Source organism: Ustilago hordei (assembly GCF_900519145.1).
Source record: "Ustilago hordei strain Uho2 genome assembly, contig: UHO2_contig_25, whole genome shotgun sequence".
Lineage (NCBI taxonomy): Eukaryota > Fungi > Basidiomycota > Ustilaginomycetes > Ustilaginales > Ustilaginaceae > Ustilago > Ustilago hordei.
The window spans coordinates 24,429-42,413 of NW_024545257.1; the positions used below are offsets into that span (position 1 = coordinate 24,429).

General features: G+C 52.4%; 3 protein-coding genes across 3 annotated transcripts; 2 read left to right on the plus strand and 1 right to left on the minus strand.

Moving 5' to 3' along the window:
- Window positions 1-369: 369 nt before the first annotated feature.
- Window positions 370-1,674, minus strand: UHO2_07221 (uncharacterized protein; the record flags this gene model as incomplete). The annotated part of the gene is made up of 1 exon (XM_041555037.1): window positions 370-1,674. The coding sequence occupies one exon, from the start codon at window positions 1,672-1,674 to the stop codon at window positions 370-372; it is 1,305 nt and encodes a 434-aa protein (XP_041410971.1).
- Window positions 1,675-2,430: 756 nt separating this feature from the next.
- UHO2_07222 (putative helicase) lies at window positions 2,431-7,077 on the plus strand (the record flags this gene model as incomplete). Its single annotated transcript, XM_041555038.1, has 1 exon — window positions 2,431-7,077. One exon carries the CDS (start codon window positions 2,431-2,433, stop codon window positions 7,075-7,077), a length of 4,647 nt encoding a protein of 1,548 aa, XP_041410972.1.
- A 611-nt stretch (window positions 7,078-7,688) lies between these two features.
- Window positions 7,689-11,456, plus strand: UHO2_07223 (putative Myosin I; the record flags this gene model as incomplete). Its single annotated transcript, XM_041555039.1, has 1 exon — window positions 7,689-11,456. The coding sequence occupies one exon, from the start codon at window positions 7,689-7,691 to the stop codon at window positions 11,454-11,456; it is 3,768 nt and encodes a 1,255-aa protein (XP_041410973.1).
- Window positions 11,457-17,985: the final 6,529 nt, after the last annotated feature.

A 17,985-nucleotide genomic window follows, 5' to 3' on the forward strand; every position in this document is an offset into this window, starting at 1 on the left:
TAAATAGTCGCACTCGTTTACTGTAGATAGTTATGAGAATTACCATCTTCCCCTGTTGTCTGCGAGCCTAAAACCAGTCTGTCCAAACCACGGCTACTCAAGGCGACGCTACCCTCAACACTCTCAACAACAGGAACGACAAGGTTTGGTTTCCTCAGTGGTAGTCAAAGCTTTGACATGTAGATTGTATCCCATCCGTTGGCCCGTTTGCATCAGTCCACGTATATCAACAGGTGGTTAGGTACATCTGACAGAGGCTCCCGACCGACCTCTGATAGATGAGCATTGGAATGAGCGACTGGGCGCCTCGTTGCGGACGATGAGCTAGAGCGACAGTCTTGACTTTTGCTTGCATTCGAGCCTGGTGACCTACACCTTGACAAACACCTTGTTCCCAGCGCAAAGATACCTTGTCAACATCAGACACATTGTCGCTCCCACAATCAACGTCGCACAAAGGATCTGAGCCGGCTTGAAGTGCCGCGCTTCCACATTGATGATCGCACCGGCAGCAGGATTGCCGATGAGAACGGCGATGGCGGCAAAGACGCAGGAGGTTGCCATGCGCGATCCCAACCTCGACTTGTCTTGGGTCAGCATAGCCACGGTTGGACCTTGCAATGCGACGTAACTGCCCGAAAAGGCGCCATAGAAGATGCAAAAGAGGATGAGCTTGGGTACGCTGTCCACGCTTAACCATGCGTAAGCGGTGATGGAGGCCGAGATGCTGGTGACGACAAACATGTTGAGGCAGCCAAATTTGTCGGCAAGCAGGTTGGGTATCAGTCGGCCAAAGACACTGCCAAGGTTGAGGAGCGGGACCAGGTAGGGGAGCAGCCACGGGGGCATGTTCGGAACCTTGTGTTGGCTGTAGATGGCAATGTAGTAGTAAGGGATGTAAAGGCCCATGAATGCTAAGAGGGCGGCAAAGGAGAAGACGAGCATTGGAGGTTCGGTTAAGGCGGAAAGGTCGATCAGAGCTCGTGGTCTGGTTGTCGTTGTCCCTGGCCGTTGTCGCATCAGTACCACTGCAACACTCTGAGTGGCGAGCACGATGAAAGCGAGCACTCTTGTCGCCCAGCCAAAACCGATGCTAGGCTGCAAGCGTTGAAAGACAATAGGATAGATGATGCCTCCCAAGCTACTCCCGCATACGGCGATGCCAGTTGCAAGAGCACGTCGCTCAGTAAAGTAAGCCGAGAGGATGGCTATACTCTGAATGAAGATCGAACCCATCCCCAGTCCCGTGCACACGCCTTGGGCGAGCATGATCTGGTAATAGTGCCTGCTGATACTCGTCATCATCATTCCGAGCACGATCAGAACGGTTGCGGCGATGTTGAGCGCTCGAAGATAGCCTCTGTCGTACAGCGGGCCGGTGAGTAGACCGAAGAGGAGGAGGAGGAAAGCTTGTACGGATCCGATCCACGAGATGCTCGAATCCGATTCATTCGCTAGGAGATGGGAATGGTAGAAAGTCTGGTATGCACCATAGGTGTTGACGAGACCCCAAGAGTTGAAGAAGAGCAGGAAGGAGGCTACCACTTGCAACCAGGCTACTGTGCCACCGTCCATCTGCTTCGGATGTGCAGGTGCCGGAGAAAGAGACCGAGAGGGCTCCTTCGAGGTTGACTCGACCCCGGCCCTTGTGATCAAGACCTTTCCCATCCTCATCGCTGTGACTTGAGGACGTAAAAGGTAGAGCTGCGTGCGACGACATGGTTATGCGTCCTTGCCAACAAAGTGGGTGCGGAAGCGAGAGTATGAAGAACCCACGAGACATCGGGGAGAGTAACGGCCACCACCAGCTCTCAAGTATCAAAGGTGGGTTTGAGTCTTGACATGATTCGCCCCCTCCCCCCCCACCAGCCTCGGATAAAAGCCAAGGTGAGATCTAACCCTAACCCTAAGAGACGCAGATGCAAGGAGACTTAAGCCACGACCGACTGTTATAGATGTGGGCAGTATTTGCAAAGAACCTCGGCAGCCATGTGTGTTGTCCCCTTCCTGCGCCGTCGACGCAGAGCAATGCGCCACCTTGTTCACGAGCAACACCATCGTTGCGCTCTGTAGCATCTGCTTCGTCGTCATACCACCCTGTGGACAAGGCTGAAGCATAAGGAGGCAACTATTTCATCCTCCTCGGCTATGGTGTAGCCCGTATGCCGACGCCTGTCGACGGTCCGGACGAGCAAAGGGTGGCGGACAATGTGAGATCGAACTAGAGCTAACATAAATTCTCTCAAAATTAAATGCGCTCGAGTTCCGAATGCCTAATGCCGTGTTCCGTGTTCCGTGTTCCGTGTTCCGTGTGTTGAACTAGAATTTGCCACTTTCGAGCTTTTGTGCACCTTGTTGACCGGACACCTTCATCGATACTTGCATCTGCGTCCAAGTAGCAAGGCAGCAAGCTTTTGCTCAACTCCGACAATGGCGCCAAGGAAGAAGAACCCCGCCATCAAATCAAGCGGCACAACGTCGTCAAAAGCATCCCCACTTCCAGATTGGGTCAAAGGTGGCGGTCCAAAACCATCTCGGTCCTACACCAATTCACAGGCACAAGCAGATGGTCCTGCCAGCAAAGATGGTGCTGGTGGTAATGGCGGTGGTGCAGCTGCTGCTTCTGCTTCTTCTGCTGCGTCTGGGCCGGCCCGCCGAGAGATGCTCTTTCCGCCAGGTAGCAAGACTCCCCTTAACATGCTCTATGAGCGAATCCAGAAGCTGCCAGGGTGGGAGACGCCCATCGTCGAACCACGTCGACACAAACAAGGCTACAGCTGTGCAGTGACACTGAAAAAGGCCAACAAGAAGGACGCCTGCAACCCGTTCACCGTCGTCTTCGAACCCAAGGAACCCGCACTGAGACTCGAATGCCAGTCGAACTTGGAAGCGAAGCATTGGGGCGCAACGTATGCCCTCTTTCGCATCTTCAACCATCTCCCCCTCAACCTTGCCCTTCCACCAGGTCCAAGGGAGTACTGGCTTAAGATGGAGGCCTACAAGAACGAGGCACCGAGCCATCAGGATTGGATGTGGCAATCGGATCCCTTTCAGGCTGCAGCAAAGAGGGAGGCCGAGAAAGCAAGCAAGGAGCGAGATCGACAAGCTGCTGCTGATGCTGCTGGTCGAGGCGAGGTGGCGCTTCTCAATGGCAAGCTCAATGGTGCCGGTAAACCGTTGAGCAAAGCCTGGCAGGAAGCTGCCGAGGTTCGATTGGCGAGTGAGTTGCGTGAAAAGATCGAAGCTACCATTCGTCGAGCGATGAGCGTCTTCCCCTCTGCCAGCACCGCTCCTCTTGACTTGATCGAAGAGGATCAAGACCCGGAAACGCACAAGGCTCGAGCAAAGATCGATGCAGCCGGCTTGGAGAAGGAGCTCACCTCGTACGGCTTCAGACCTGGACACGCCCGCAGTGCCATCTCTTGGCTCACGTCTGCACGGACAGCACTTGCCAATCCCTCTTCATCGTCCGCTTCTCTTGTCGACCCAATGCTTGCTTCTGCAGCCAATCTTGCCGACCGTGAAGCTGCTCTCGAGTACCTCATGCTCTACACACCAGAGGAGGATTTGCCAGCGAGATTCAAGCCAAGCACCTCCTCCCAAAGCTTTGTCACCGCATCCATAGCCGGTGCACAAGGCGATGCGCTGGCGATCGGATGGGCGGTGGATAAGCTATCCAAGCAAGCAGGCTTCCCACGGCACGCTCTACACCTCGTCTTCAGGCGCATCGCCGCCGCCGAGCTGCCAAGGACCGTCAAGGAGGGCGTTGCACTAGAGATGCTGCTTCGACAGATGCTTGGATGCGATTCGCTCGAGCAACAGGAGCAAGAGTGGACATCCCAAGCTTTGCTAGATGCCGTTCTAGCTTTCCCTGACGCAGTCGATCAGGCGGATAGGGACGAGATGGCAGCAAAACGTGCTGACGAGCGTATGGCCGTCGAAGCGGTGCTGGGAGATGATCGAGTAGCAGTGCCATCCGAGCACGAGAGGTTGCATGCCCAAGACTACGACATTCGCATCGCAGGACCAGGAACGCCAGTAGGCGGCAAGGAAGACGTTCGTCTGCGCATCTCGACGCATCCACACGCTCTATACCCTGTCGCACGCCAGAAGGTCGACGTGTTTGCACTGCCTGCATTCTTTGTTGTTTCCAACACGCTGCCCTCGTATCTCAAGCTGGCACTGACTCAACACCTGCTTCGTGCGTTCCAGGGCGACAACAAGAGGTCCGACTGGTTCGACGCTGTAGAAGCAGGCGATGGCGGTGTAGTGTTGGGTTTGGTAGAGGAGCTCGAGACAATGTGGACCAAGATCGTCGACGACCCGCCTCTGCTCGACAGCGTCATGCGATTCCTGGTTGCCCACGAGCAGAATGATGGCCGTGTGCAAGCTACACCGGAGACCTCTCGCGCTGCCACACCAACTGGTCATCGCAACACTGGCGGCAACCAGCGTAGAGGCGGTGGCAGCAAGCCATTGAAACGCATCCCGCAGATCGACTCGCTGCTTCAACGCCAACAGAAGGAGCTGCACAGCTCACCGAGCTATTCCAAGATGGATGCCATTCGACAATCTCTTCCTGCTGCTTCAGCCGCCAAACACATTCTGGAGCTGATCCGGAGCAACCGTGTGGTGATCATCGCCGGTGAGACTGGATGTGGTAAGACAACGCAGGTACCGCAATTCATTCTCGACGAGGCGATCCAAGCAGGCGCTGGTAGCGAGTGCAACATTGTCGTCACGCAGCCTCGTCGAGTCAGTGCTATTGGTGTCGCATCGCGTGTTGCCCTGGAGCGCGGTGAGCACCTGGACGGCAACAAGAAGCCAGTCGCCTCTGGCAGCTTGGTGGGATACGCAATCCGTGGAGAACGTCGAGCCTCAAGAGAATGCAGGCTGCTGTTCACCACGACGGGAGTCTTGCTACGCAGGCTGGGTGCAGGAGGTGACACTGACTTGAACGGCATCTCGCACGTCGTGGTGGATGAGGTGCACGAGCGCAGCGTCGATTCGGACTTTCTTCTGCTCGAGCTTCGCGAGCTGCTGAAGCGCAACAGCAAGATCAAGGTGGTGCTGATGAGTGCCACGATCAACCAAGAGACGTTTGCGAGCTACTTTGGAGAAGCACCATGTATCTCGATCCCAGGTCGCACTTTCCCGGTCGAGGACTACTACCTCGAAGACATTATCAAGCAAAGTGGCTTCCGACCTTCGGGCAACGAGTTGCGATATGGCGCCAGGGGCGGTAAGCAGATGGAGCAAGAGATGGAAAAACTCAGAGCGCACCTTCAGTCGCAGGGTGTAGACGATGAGACGATCAAGACGGTCGAGAGCATCTCTCGTTCAGGCGGTAGGATGAGCTACGAACTCGTCGGCGCTGTGGTGCGATACGTTGTCCAACGAGCAGAGAACCAAGAGCTCAGGGGAGCAGCCGATGCCAGCGTAGGTGGAGCCATCCTTGTTTTCTGCCCCGGTGTCGGTGAGATTCGACTTGCGATCGATGCGATCTCTACTTTGTTGCGTGGACAGAGCAAGGTCGAGATTCTGGCGCTGTATGCCAATCTGTCGCCGGACGAACAGCGGAGGGTGTTCGAACCGGTGCGCGCAGGCTACCGCAAGATTGTCGTATCGACCAATATCGCCGAGACATCGATCACCATTGCGGATGTGTCGTATGTTGTGGACACTGGCCGCGTCAAGGAGACACGCTTCGAGCCGGAGAGTGGATTGACGAGCTTGGTGGAATGCTGGGCTTCTCGGGCAGCATGCAAGCAGCGAGGTGGTCGTGCTGGTCGTGTTAGAGCAGGAGAATGCTTCCGACTGTACTCGAGCTTTGTCTACGAAACCAAGATGGCAGCGCAACAGACGCCCGAAATGCGTCGGGTGCCACTCGAGTCGTTGTTCTTGCAAGTCAAGTCGATGCGAGAGGAGGAAGAGGTGAGGGAATACCTGAACAAGGCGCTAGATCCGCCCAGCCTGGCATCGATGGATGCTGCGCTGAGCAACTTGATCGAAGCCGGTGCCTTGCAGGGCGACAAGGGCTACAAGAGCCGATTGACATCGCTGGGCAGACACTTGGCACAGCTGCCATTGCATCTTGCACTGGCCAAGCTGCTGATCATGGGAAGCATCTTTGGCTGCTTGGGGCCGATGTTGACGGTGGCAAGCATCATGTCTTGCAAGCCACTCTTCTCGGCACCATTCGAGAAGAGGGAAGAGTTGAGCAAAGCGAGAGCAAGCTTTGCAGTGGCTGGGTGCAGGAGCGATCTGCTCGCCGATGCTGCTGCTTTCCAAGAGTGGCAGACGATGCGAGCTGAACGTCGAGCCAATCACGAGGTTCGAGACTGGGCTGAAAGCCACTTTATCTCGCAGTCGACGCTGAGAGACATGCAGACGAATCGACTGGACTTGCTTTCGCATCTGCAAGAGATGGGATTCGTTGCCGACAGCTACAGCGCGTTTGGCGTCTATGATGACCAGGTGTACGACAGGAATGCGCAGCATACCGGTCTGCTGCGATCGGTCATCTTGGCAGGACTGTGGCCATCGGTCGTTCGAATCGACCAGCCTTGCGCCAAATTCGACCAGGGCTCCAGTGGTACGGTGCAGAGAGAGGCAGAAGCGAGACAGGTCAAGTACTTTGATCGCAACGGTCGCGTGTTCCTACATCCCTCATCGACACTGTTCAGCTGTAAAGGATTCCAATCGTCCTACCTGACGACGTTCAGCAAGAGCGCAACGGGGGCAGCCAGCGACTCGAAGGTATACCTGCGGGATGCCACCGAGGTGCCGCTGTTCGGATTGCTGCTGTTCGGCGGCAAACTCAAGATCAACCACTTTGCTGGTGGCATCGCTATTGGATCCAATCAGACGATGCAAAAGGGCAGCAAAGACGAGAATTGGGTGAGATTGCGCGCAAACGCGAGGATCGGTGTGCTATGTGCTCAGTTGCGACGACTGCTCGACGCTGTCCTCGACCACGCCATCGACCATCCTCAAGACATGTTTGCTGCTCCGGGCTGCAAAGAAGTGTTGCAAGTGATCGGACAAGTGCTGCAACGCGATGGAATTGCGGCCTGATCCAACACCTCCGACACAGCGCTTTCTGAGCTCTGCTTGCCTTGAATTCAATTTGATTGAGCAACCATATATGCCGACTGTGATCGCGACAAGGCGTGTAGCCGAGATATCAACTGAGCAACGCAAGCTCTTCCAACGCGATTCGCCCAGCTGCTGCGCGTCACGCTGTGATGATCGATCGATCGAAACCCGATCTGCTGTTGAAATCGGCTCTTCTTTTTCTGCCTCGCTTTTCTCGCACGAATCGCAGGCAGCGTACGTTGCTGCTAGTCTTTGGACCCTTTGAAAATGCGCATCGGCAGGCACTCTTTCCCTCTCTTCTGTCTCACACACACACACTCTCTCTCTCTTTCTCTGTCACTGTGACTGGGTGGAAGGGTGTGTCAGCGGTTCGGATCGCCCGTCTCTGCTCTTGTACCCTTTTTGCTTGCTTCGCTTTGCCAGGGTTAGTCATCTTTCGGAAGACATCCGTGCTTCTCATTCAGCCGATTCGGATCAGCCGTCGTTTCCGTCGCCATCGCCATCGTCGCCACTCGGTCGCCACTCGGTCGCCACTCGATCGCCACTCGATCGCCTCGTCGATCACTCGCTAGTCGTATATTCGTCTCAGTATGGCCATCTCCAAGAAGGCAGGCGCCAAGAAGGCCGGTGCGGCCTCCAACCCTCCGCCCGCCAAGTCCAGGGCTGGTGTCGCGAAAGCAGATTGGAGAGAAGGCTTCAAGAAGGCACAGGCTGGTGTCTCGGATATGACGTTGCTGTCCAAGCTCACCAACGAAGCCATCAACGAAAACCTCGAGAAACGATTCAAGAATGCAGAGATCTACACCTACATCGGCAACGTGCTCATCTCGGTCAATCCTTTCCGCGATCTTGGCATCTACACCGAAGACATCCTGCAATCCTATCGAGGCAAGAACCGCTTGGAAATGTCCCCGCACGTCTTTGCTATCGCCGAAGGCGCTTACTACAACATGAACGCTTACAAGGAGAACCAGTGTGTTATCATCTCGGGCGAATCCGGAGCCGGCAAGACTGAAGCGGCAAAGCGTATCATGCAGTACATTGCTGCCGTCTCTAGTACTTCCAACAGTGGTTCCAAGAGTGGTATTCAAGATGTCAAGGACATGGTGCTCGCCACCAACCCTCTCCTCGAAAGTTTCGGCTGTGCCAAGACGCTTCGTAACAACAACTCCTCTCGTCACGGCAAATACCTGGAAATCATGTTCAACGCACAAGGCGAACCCATCGGTGCCAACATCACCAACTACCTTCTTGAAAAGAACCGTGTCGTTCAACAGATCCGCGAGGAGCGCAACTTCCACATCTTTTACCAGTTCACCAAAGCCGCTTCCGCAGGCCATCGTGACCAGTACGGCATTCAGGGCCCCGAGGCGTATGCCTACACTGCCAACAGCCAGTGTCTCGATGTCAACGGTATCGATGACCACGCCGACTACGCAGAGACCATCAACGCGATGAACACCATTGGTCTCTCAGCCGACGAGCAGGACAACATCTTTCGTATGATCGCAGCCATCCTGTGGATTGGAAATGTGCAGTACCTCGAGAACCAAGAGGGCAATGCCGAGATCTCGGATGCTGCCGTCCCCGACTTTGTCGCTTACCTCCTCCAGGTCGATGCAGGCAACGTCACCAAAGCTTTGACTCAGCGCATCATGGAGACTCGCCGTGGTGGCAGAAGAGGTTCCGTCTACGAGGTCCCACTGAACCCGACTCAAGCTGCTGCTGCACGAGATGCGCTCGCCAAAGCCATCTACAACAACATGTTCGACTGGATCGTCGAGCGCATCAACCAGTCCATGAACCCTCGCTCCCAGAGTGCCAATGTCATTGGTGTCCTCGATATCTACGGTTTCGAGATCTTTGACAACAACTCGTTCGAGCAGCTCTGCATCAACTATGTCAACGAAAAGCTTCAGCAGATCTTCATCCAGCTCACCCTCAAGAAGGAGCAGGAGGAGTACGCGTACGAGCAGATCACATGGACTCCCATCAACTACTTTAACAACAAGATCGTCTGCGACCTTATCGAGGAGAAGCGGCCTCCTGGTATCTTTTCTGCTCTCAACGATGCTTGCGCCACTGCCCATGCCGACCCTACTGCCGCTGACAACTCGTTCATTCAGCGTACCGGTATGCTCTCGTCCAACCCTCACTTTGACTCGCGAGGCACCAAGTTCTTGATCAAGCACTACGCTGGTGATGTGATGTACAATGTTGAGGGTATGACCGACAAGAACAAGGACTCGCTCCTCAAAGACATCTTGGATCTCGTCGACTCGAGTGCCAACTTGTATCTGCAGAAGCTCTTCCCTGACCGCCCTGACCCTGACAGCAAGAAGCGTCCTCCTACCGCCGGTGACCGTATCAAGTCGAGTGCTAATGCTTTGGTCGAGAAGCTTATGAAGGCACAGCCATCCTACATCCGAACCATCAAGCCCAACCAGAACAAGAGCCCTACCGAGTACGACAGGCAAGCGATCCTTCATCAGATCAAGTATTTGGGTCTGCAAGAGAACATCCGCGTTCGTCGGGCTGGTTTCGCCTACCGAAACACGTTCGAGAAGATGGTCGAGCGTTTCTACCTCTTGTCGCCCAACACTTCGTATGCAGGAGAGTACACTTGGCAAGGCGATGCTCGATCTGGATGTGAGCGCATCCTCACCGACACCGGCATCGCACGCGAGGAATGGCAGATGGGTGTCACCAAGGCATTCATCAAGAATCCCGAAACCCTCTTCGCACTCGAGACCATGCGCGATCGCTATTGGCACAACATGGCTATGCGTATCCAGCGTGCCTACCGCAACTACCTCCGTTACAAGGAGGAATGCGCTCGACGTATCCAGCGCATGTGGAGGAACAACAAGCAAGGTCTCCAATACATTCAGTTGCGAGATTATGGTCACCAGGTGCTTGCAGGTCGTAAGGAGCGTAGGCGTTTCAGTTTGCTTGGTTCGCGTCGTTTCATGGGTGACTATCTCGATGTCGGTGGAGCCAGCGGCAAAGGCGGAGCAAGTGCCCAAGGTCAGATGCTTCGACACGCTTCTGGCATGGGCCCAGGCGAGAGTGTCGCATTCAGCAGCCGTATCCAGCTGCTTGTCTCGCGTCTCGGTCGTTCTTCCATTCGCAGTCCACGCTTTTTGATTCTGACCGACAAGGCAGTCTACATTCTTGTCACTCAGCTGGTCAACAAGCAGGTGACGACTGTTTGCGAGCGACGCATCAATCTTGGTGCCATCTCTGCTGTTGGTCTCTCGAGCCTCCGTGATGATTGGGCAGTGCTCAACGTCAACGGTGCAGAGGAAGCCGATCCTGTCTTGCACTGTTACTTGAAGACGGAACTCGTCACCCATCTCCTGCAGAGGACTAACGGCGCAGTGAATGTTGTCATCTCCAACTCTCTCGAATATTGCAAAAGGAAGGACAAGAAGGCGCACATCACCTTCAAGAAGGATGAGACGGTCAACAAGGACGATCTATACAAGAGTAGTACTGTCTCTGTCTGCACGGGTGAAGCTGCAAACAGTGTCTCGAAGCCTGCGCCCAAGAAGAAGCCCGGTTTGGTGCGACCGATTACTTCAGGAAAGCTGTTGAGGGCTGGTGGGCCGTCGAATGCGAACAACAAGCCTAAGCCCCGTGCTATTCCTCGTCCAACGCCTACACCTGCGAAACTGCCGGTAAGTGGTGCAAGCGTTGCTCCTGCAGCAACAGTTGAGCAGCAAGTGCCGAAATACAAAGCACTCTACCCATTCGCAACCCAAAACCCCGGCGAAATGGCGCTCGACAAAGACGACATCGTCCAAGTAACGCAAAAAGACGAATCTGGCTCTGGCTGGTGGCTCGTCAAGAAAAACAACATCCAGGGTTGGGCTCCTTCCAACTATCTCGAGCTCATCCCACAAGCTTTGCCTAGTACTAGCATTGCTCCCGTCAAACGTGCTCCTCCTCGGGCGCCTTGCGTTGCCACGTCTAGCACTGCAACTGCTACCAACCGGCCTATTGTTGCGGCCAAACCTACCTTTGGTGGCGGTGGTGGAGCAGCAGGAGTTAGTGTTCAGCCTAAGCCGGCGGTAAACACGGTTGCGGTGGGTGGAAAGGCACATGAAAAACCTAGAGCTGTAGCAGCGGATGGCAGTGCTGCTCCCGTTGCTGTTATGCCTGGTCTAGGTGCTCCAGGTGGATTCGCCGCTGTCCTGGCTCGGAAGAAGGCGGAAAACGCAGCGGCGGCAAGTGCAAGTGCAAACGCAGCACCAACGCCGCCCCTTCGTACCGCCAAACCTGCAGTCGCACCAAAACCAACAGCACCGCCCGCAGCAAACGGCAAAGCGAACCCACCTCCTCCGCCACGAAGATGAAATCGCCTACCGCCGCATCTCACTCTCCCATCGCCAACTTCCCCTGTAGCTACTTGCGCCTCTGCATGTTGTAAAAAACATGCGACACACCACGACAACAGCATGTCCTACCTGTACAGAGCCTGCATCTTCGGCAGAACTGCACTGTGTTGCAGTCCGGATAGCAATCCTTCCAAACGCAAGTAGGCAGCCATTGACACTACCGACACTTGTGCGGCAACCGATGTGATTGTACTATACAATACTATAGCCATAGCGCGTCACTTGAGAGTTGCAACTTGCACATCAACCTCATTACCACCTAACCCAGCAAAGCAAGACAGATCTAAACCGGTTCTTCATGCATGTTAGGCTTCCAGGTGCGCAACCGCTTAATCAGGGATTGCAATGGGATTATCAACGGCATGCTCCATGAAACTATGACTGTTGTTAGTGCATAGCCTGATAGCCTGTGAGTTGTCGAGGATGGCAGCAGCTGTCATCAGGCTCTGAATGCAACATACAGATGCAAGAAAAGCTGCCGGCTGTGCTGGATCTCAGCTCTATTTGCAACATATGGTTTGAGAGCAAGTGTGCCACACCCAGATCATGCTCAAACATATCAACCCTGTGATCGAGTTAATGGAGCACTGTGTGGAGCAGGTGCTTACTAAGCATGGAGGTCCACTCAAGTATCAGTCGGCTCCAAGACTCACTGCAAATCGAAAGCTCTTTTCTTGCGCTTGCTCGCTGTGTGTTTTGCTCAGTCTGTCACTTATGAAAGATCACTCCTCCAAGCAGATGGAAGGTGTGCTATCGGACAGTTGATTTATTGTCTATTGGACCCTGTCCCCAAACTTATGCACAGGGACTGTACTATACAGTCCCTGCCCGAAGTTTGGGGACAATTGGGTAATTTCCCAATTTAGCTGGTTACCCTGCATTTGGGTCATCATCGTCATTGAGCAATAGCACTACCATCATACTAATCAAGAACACTTCAAACACTGATATGGTCCATGGCAATGAGCTCTCTACAAGCAAGCATGCTTCAATCATTGCAATGCATGATACTGGGCTGCCAATTTGACAAATTGCAGAGCTAAGTGGCATTTCCAAGACAGCAGTTCACAAGACCATCCATAACTTTAAGGAGCATGGTACCTTCAAAACAAAAGCACAATCTGGCTGTCCATGCTCCTGGACAGCTACCTTGGACCAATACCTTCAGCATGAGGTACTCAAAAACCTGTTTCTATCATGGCAACAGCTGTCAGCATTGCTTGGTGGCATTCCAGTTATGCAGCTCTGGAAAGCAGCATACCAAGCCAGTATTAACTGCTGGATTGTGCTCTGAAAGCCATTTCTGACAGCCAAAAACTGGCATAAACATCTAGAATGGGCCAAGGCTAACAGCACCACTGATTGGAGGGGTGTGCTGTTCACAGACAAGGCAGCTGTCAAGGTTGGCTACCAGCCTGGATGCACATGGGTTAGTTGCCAGAAAAACACTCAAGAAGACATCAACAACATGGTTCCAACATTCCATTCTGGCCATTTCAGCATCCAGGTATGGGCCAGCATTGCATACAACCTTAAAACCCCATTGGTTGTGCTCCCATTGGCTCCAAGAAAGAAGCAGCTGGGGTCAGCTAATCAATGGGATCCTGCCAAGAACCTCACAGCTGTCAGATATCATGATTGGATCATTGATGGGCTGCTCTGGGACACTGTAACTGCTGTTAGTGCATACCCTGACAGCCTGTTGGTTGTCAAAGATGGCAGCAGCTGTCATCAGGCTGCTATCTGCAAGCAACAGCAGGCTGAATACCACATTAAGACACAGGAACACCTGCTGGCTTCACTGGACCTTAACTGTATTGAGAACATATGGTATGTGTTCAAAAACTTGCTTGGTAAGCATTTGCTGGTTCCAACATCCTGGGATGAGCTTGCAAGAGCTGCAGAGGAAGTGTGGAACACCCAGATCATGCTCAAACATATCAATCCTGTGATCAAGTCAATGCAGCATCATGTGGAGCAGGTGCTTACTAAGCATGGAGGTCTGCTCATGTATTAGGTGGCTCCAAGACTCACTGCAATCAAAAGCTCTTCTTTTGCACTTGCTCGCTGTGTGTTTTGCTCAGCCTGACACTTATTGGACCCTGTCCCCAAACTTCAGGAAGGAACTGTACATGCTAGACTCTTCTGCATGGTTATCACCAGATGGCGCCATTCAGGTGACCCAGCCCTCTGCCATACTGGATCTCAACACTAGTCATGTTCTGATCACCAAGCTGGCTGACACTGCTTACAGTCTACTCAGTGGCACCTCTTTAGGCACTGCTTGGCCGCTTGAACCTCAGGACATCTCAATTTCCACTGCCAATTTCCTCCTGACAGGACTGGACAAAACATGTGCCATGCCCAACAACATTGCCTTTGTTTTCCTGGCCCAGGACAAAGAGCCTGAATTCACTGCAGAGCCACTCAACTTTGCCAAGGACGGGCTCACCAGGCCTTTGCCCACCGGCCGCGAAACACAGAATCATTGAAGATACCTTGGACCAGCTGTTGGATTGGGATGTCATCAAAGCTTTGTTGAGCAGCATCTCATATCCTGTCCTTGGTAAATCAAGGTGAGAAGTGGTGTTTCTGCATCGACTTTCAAGAGCTGAATGCTTCCACCATGCCAGACAGGTATCTGCTCCCATGCATCAAAGATCTCTTTGAAGCTCTGGCTGGAAACCAGCACTTCTCGGTACTAGACACAAGCCACAGACAGCTGGAAGACAGCCTTTGTATACCACAAAGGTCTCTTTCATTATAAACGCATTCTCTTTGGACTAAGGAATGCCCCATTGTACTTTCAACAGTACATGGTCAGCCTTCTAGGATTGATGCACTCGACACAAGCACTGGTCTACATAGATGGCCTTGTGATGTTTTCCCCCACCCTCAAACAGCATGTGAAGTCTTTAGACACTCTTCTGTCTGCTGCTGAATGGGTTGGTCCCCACTTCTCTCCTGCTAAGTGTCAGTTTGCGATGACAGAGATCACTCTTCTTGGCCGACACATCTCCACTGCAGGTATTTCGATTTGCGAGGATCACGCAACAGCTGTATGCAAACTACCTGCATCACTCATGTTGCAACAACTCTACCAACTCCTCTGCCTTTTCAACTACTAGTGCACATTCATTCTCAACTATGCCACCCTCGTCTTGCCCCTCATGTCACTCCTCAAAGGACACTGATATTGTAAGTTTGGTGATAAGTGGTACCTCATTAACAAGGACAGCATCAAAACATTGGCTAGTCAAATCCAACTTGCATGGACACCTGACTGCAATCAGCTTCTCTCTCAGCTGAATGTCAGTGGTCTCGCACCTGAAACCTGGAGCCTGTAATAGAAACACATCTATTACTGATCCTGTCAAAATATGTGATAGAGTGCATTTTATTATTGTTCCCATTGAGATCTGTCTTTGAAGGCCTCTATGACTTTTCTCATCTGAAGATGTGATAATGCAATTGTTACTGCAGGTCTCAACTAACTGCTGTGGACACTCTGTCCAGAGGTAGCTTGGCACAATCAATAATGATGAATGTATTGTGAAGACACCAAGGTCTGGTGCAAATGAGGTGGTTGATGCTGACATGAGTGTCCAGTGTGTCAACTGAGTGCTTGAAGTGATCCTCAGACTGCAGTGGACAACTGCCTTCAGTTCTAGTGATCGAGAGAGCTGGACCACTGGATGAACTGCCTTCGGTGTTGATCGATGTCAATGAGCAGTGATACAACACATGCACTATGTTAGATGCAATGCTCTGTGTCACTGGAATGGTTCCGTTCTCCGAGTCCGGAGCATTTGGGAGTGAAAAATGCTTATACTTCAGTGTTGTGTGAATTGGGTACACCAGCTAAGGGACTAGCTGGTGTAGTGGTTTTACTGCTCACTATGTTCGGTTTGGTTACCCGATTCCCAATCCCGTGACACTCTGCAATTGCAACTGTTGACAGAATACTAACTATACTTTCTGTGAAGCTATAACTAGTGATGTAAGGTATAGAGTGGATGGTGATCCACTCACTTGCTATGATGAGGAGCATGGTTATATACCATCCTTGCAGTGTTGCCTGTGACACTGCTCCTGTTCTGTGAGGCCTCCTCAGCCCTATGTCTCCTCCTTGTCCTTCCTATTGTTTTCCATCCACATTGGGCTGCTGCTCATTGGCACCACTTTCCTCTTTTCCTGTGGATGGATAGCCCTTGTGCTACTTCATTCTTGTCAGGGGCCATTCCCACTTCATCTGAGTGGTGACCTGCATCCTTTCACCTCCCTCTTGTTGCCAGTGCCCATCTGCCTGCACCAACTTCATCATTGTGCAAGGTCCATGCTTCATATGGTGGCAACTCCTCCCTTGTTCATTGTCAACCCCTTGCTGTATTGGCAATAGAGGTTTCTCTCAAACTGATTCCCATGAGGCCTGTTGTAGCAAGTGTGATCCTGCTGATTCTACTGACTCCTGTAATAGGGCCCATGTTCCTACCAATCACAATGAGTTATGTCATAGAGTCATTGATCCTACCAATCTCACTGGTCCCTGTTGGAACTCTACTTTCCTGCTGATTCTACTCCTGTAACAAGACCCATGCTCCTACCAATCATGATGAGTTATGTCATAGAGCTGTTGTTCCTACCAATCTCACTGAACTCTGTCAGAACTCTACTTTTGCCCAATTTGCAATGTTTGTGCAAGATCTCTTCATATGAGTTCCATTCTTCCTGCGCATCCATCCGGTCCCATGACAGACACCTGACTGCAATCAGCTTCTCTCTCAGCTGAAGCTTGCACTCTCCTCACCTCCAACTTTGGCATATCCCAACTACATTTGCCCTTTCATCCTGCATGTTGATGCCTCCAGCAGAGCCTTCACCATGGCACTTGACCAACTCCTTCGCCACCCACTTTGGGTTCCAAAAGACTTTTGCGCAACTCAGCAGCTACCATCACCCCCACCTTTTTGTCTCCAACGCATGCTTGCAGCCTCATATCCATTCCACACCATCTCAATCGACCTACTCCTCAGATTGCCAGAGTGTGATGGCTACAATGCAGTGCTTGTGGTTGTGGATCTCTTTTTGTGCATGCTCCTGACTCAGCTATGCACCTTGCAAGTCACAGCCAAAGAACTGTATTTGATGCTCAACAAACTTGTGCTCCAGAGAGGCTGTGGCCAAAGGTCATTGTGTCAGACTCGACACTTGTTTCACCGGGCTGGTAGGACAAAGGTTTGCCGCTGAGATTGGTGCTACCCTGCAGCCCTCTGCTCCTTACCACCAGCAAGCAAATCCAGTTGAGCAACACATCCAGACTCTTGAACAGGTCCTGTGATCCCTGGCTCTACACCATACTGAAGACTGGCCCACTTTGCTTGCAGCAGCCAAGCTGGCCATCAACCGGACACCATCAGAGGCGACAGGTGAGACACCATTTGATTTGGTCTACATTGCAAAGACAGGTGACTCAGCCCTGCCCTCACTGTCCACAGAGGTGTCATGGGACCGGATGCGCAGGAAGCAGGAAGACCCGAAGTCATATGAAGAGGAGCACAGGAATTGCAGGATCGGGCTAAGCAAGAGTTTAAGGCAGAGTTCATTGAGATCTGTAGTAGAAAAGGCTCAATGACAGATTCTGACCAAATCAGTATGAGCAGGAGTTTACAGCAAAGCCCACTGGAATTGGTAGTATCACAATTGTAAGACAGATCTTGCAGGGGATGCCAATCTCACAAGTCTCATGGTGAGACAGATGTCAGGGACATTGGGGTCACCACCCTGATGAAGCAGGGGGCCAACTGGACAATGAGCTCAGGACCAGGGGATGGGAGAGATGAAGGGGGGTGTGAGTCACCACCCAGATGAAGTGGGAAAGGCCCCTATTGGCAATGAAACAGCATGAGGATTTCCCATCTGCTAGGAGGAAGAATTGAGAGGAGGAGGAGCAGTGTAGGAGGAGATCACAAGGGGAACAAGCATGGTTGCTGGCAATACAGCAAGGGCATCTATATAGCATGCACTTGCTCCTCATCATGATGGTTGAGTGGAACTCCATCCACTCTACACTTTACCTTACTAGCTATAACTTTCACACAAGTATACTTAGTAGTTTCATCAGCAGTAGCTAATTGCAGAGCATTGCTTCTATCATAGTGCATGTGTTGTATCACTGCTTCTTGATGCCATCTGAAGGCAGTACTATCTGCAGTCCAGATATTGATCAACACCAAAGGCAGTTTATACTGTGGTCCAGCTCTCTCAATCATTAGAAACTGAAGGCAGTTGTCCACTGCAGTCCAGGGATCACTTGAAGCACTCAGTTGACACACTGGACACTCATGTCAGCACCAACAACATCACTCACACCAGACCTTGGTGTCATTGCACTACATCTATTGTTATTGATTGTGCCAAGCTACCTCTGGATGGAGTGTCCACAACAGTTAGTCAAAACCTGCAATAGCAATCAATCTATCACATATTC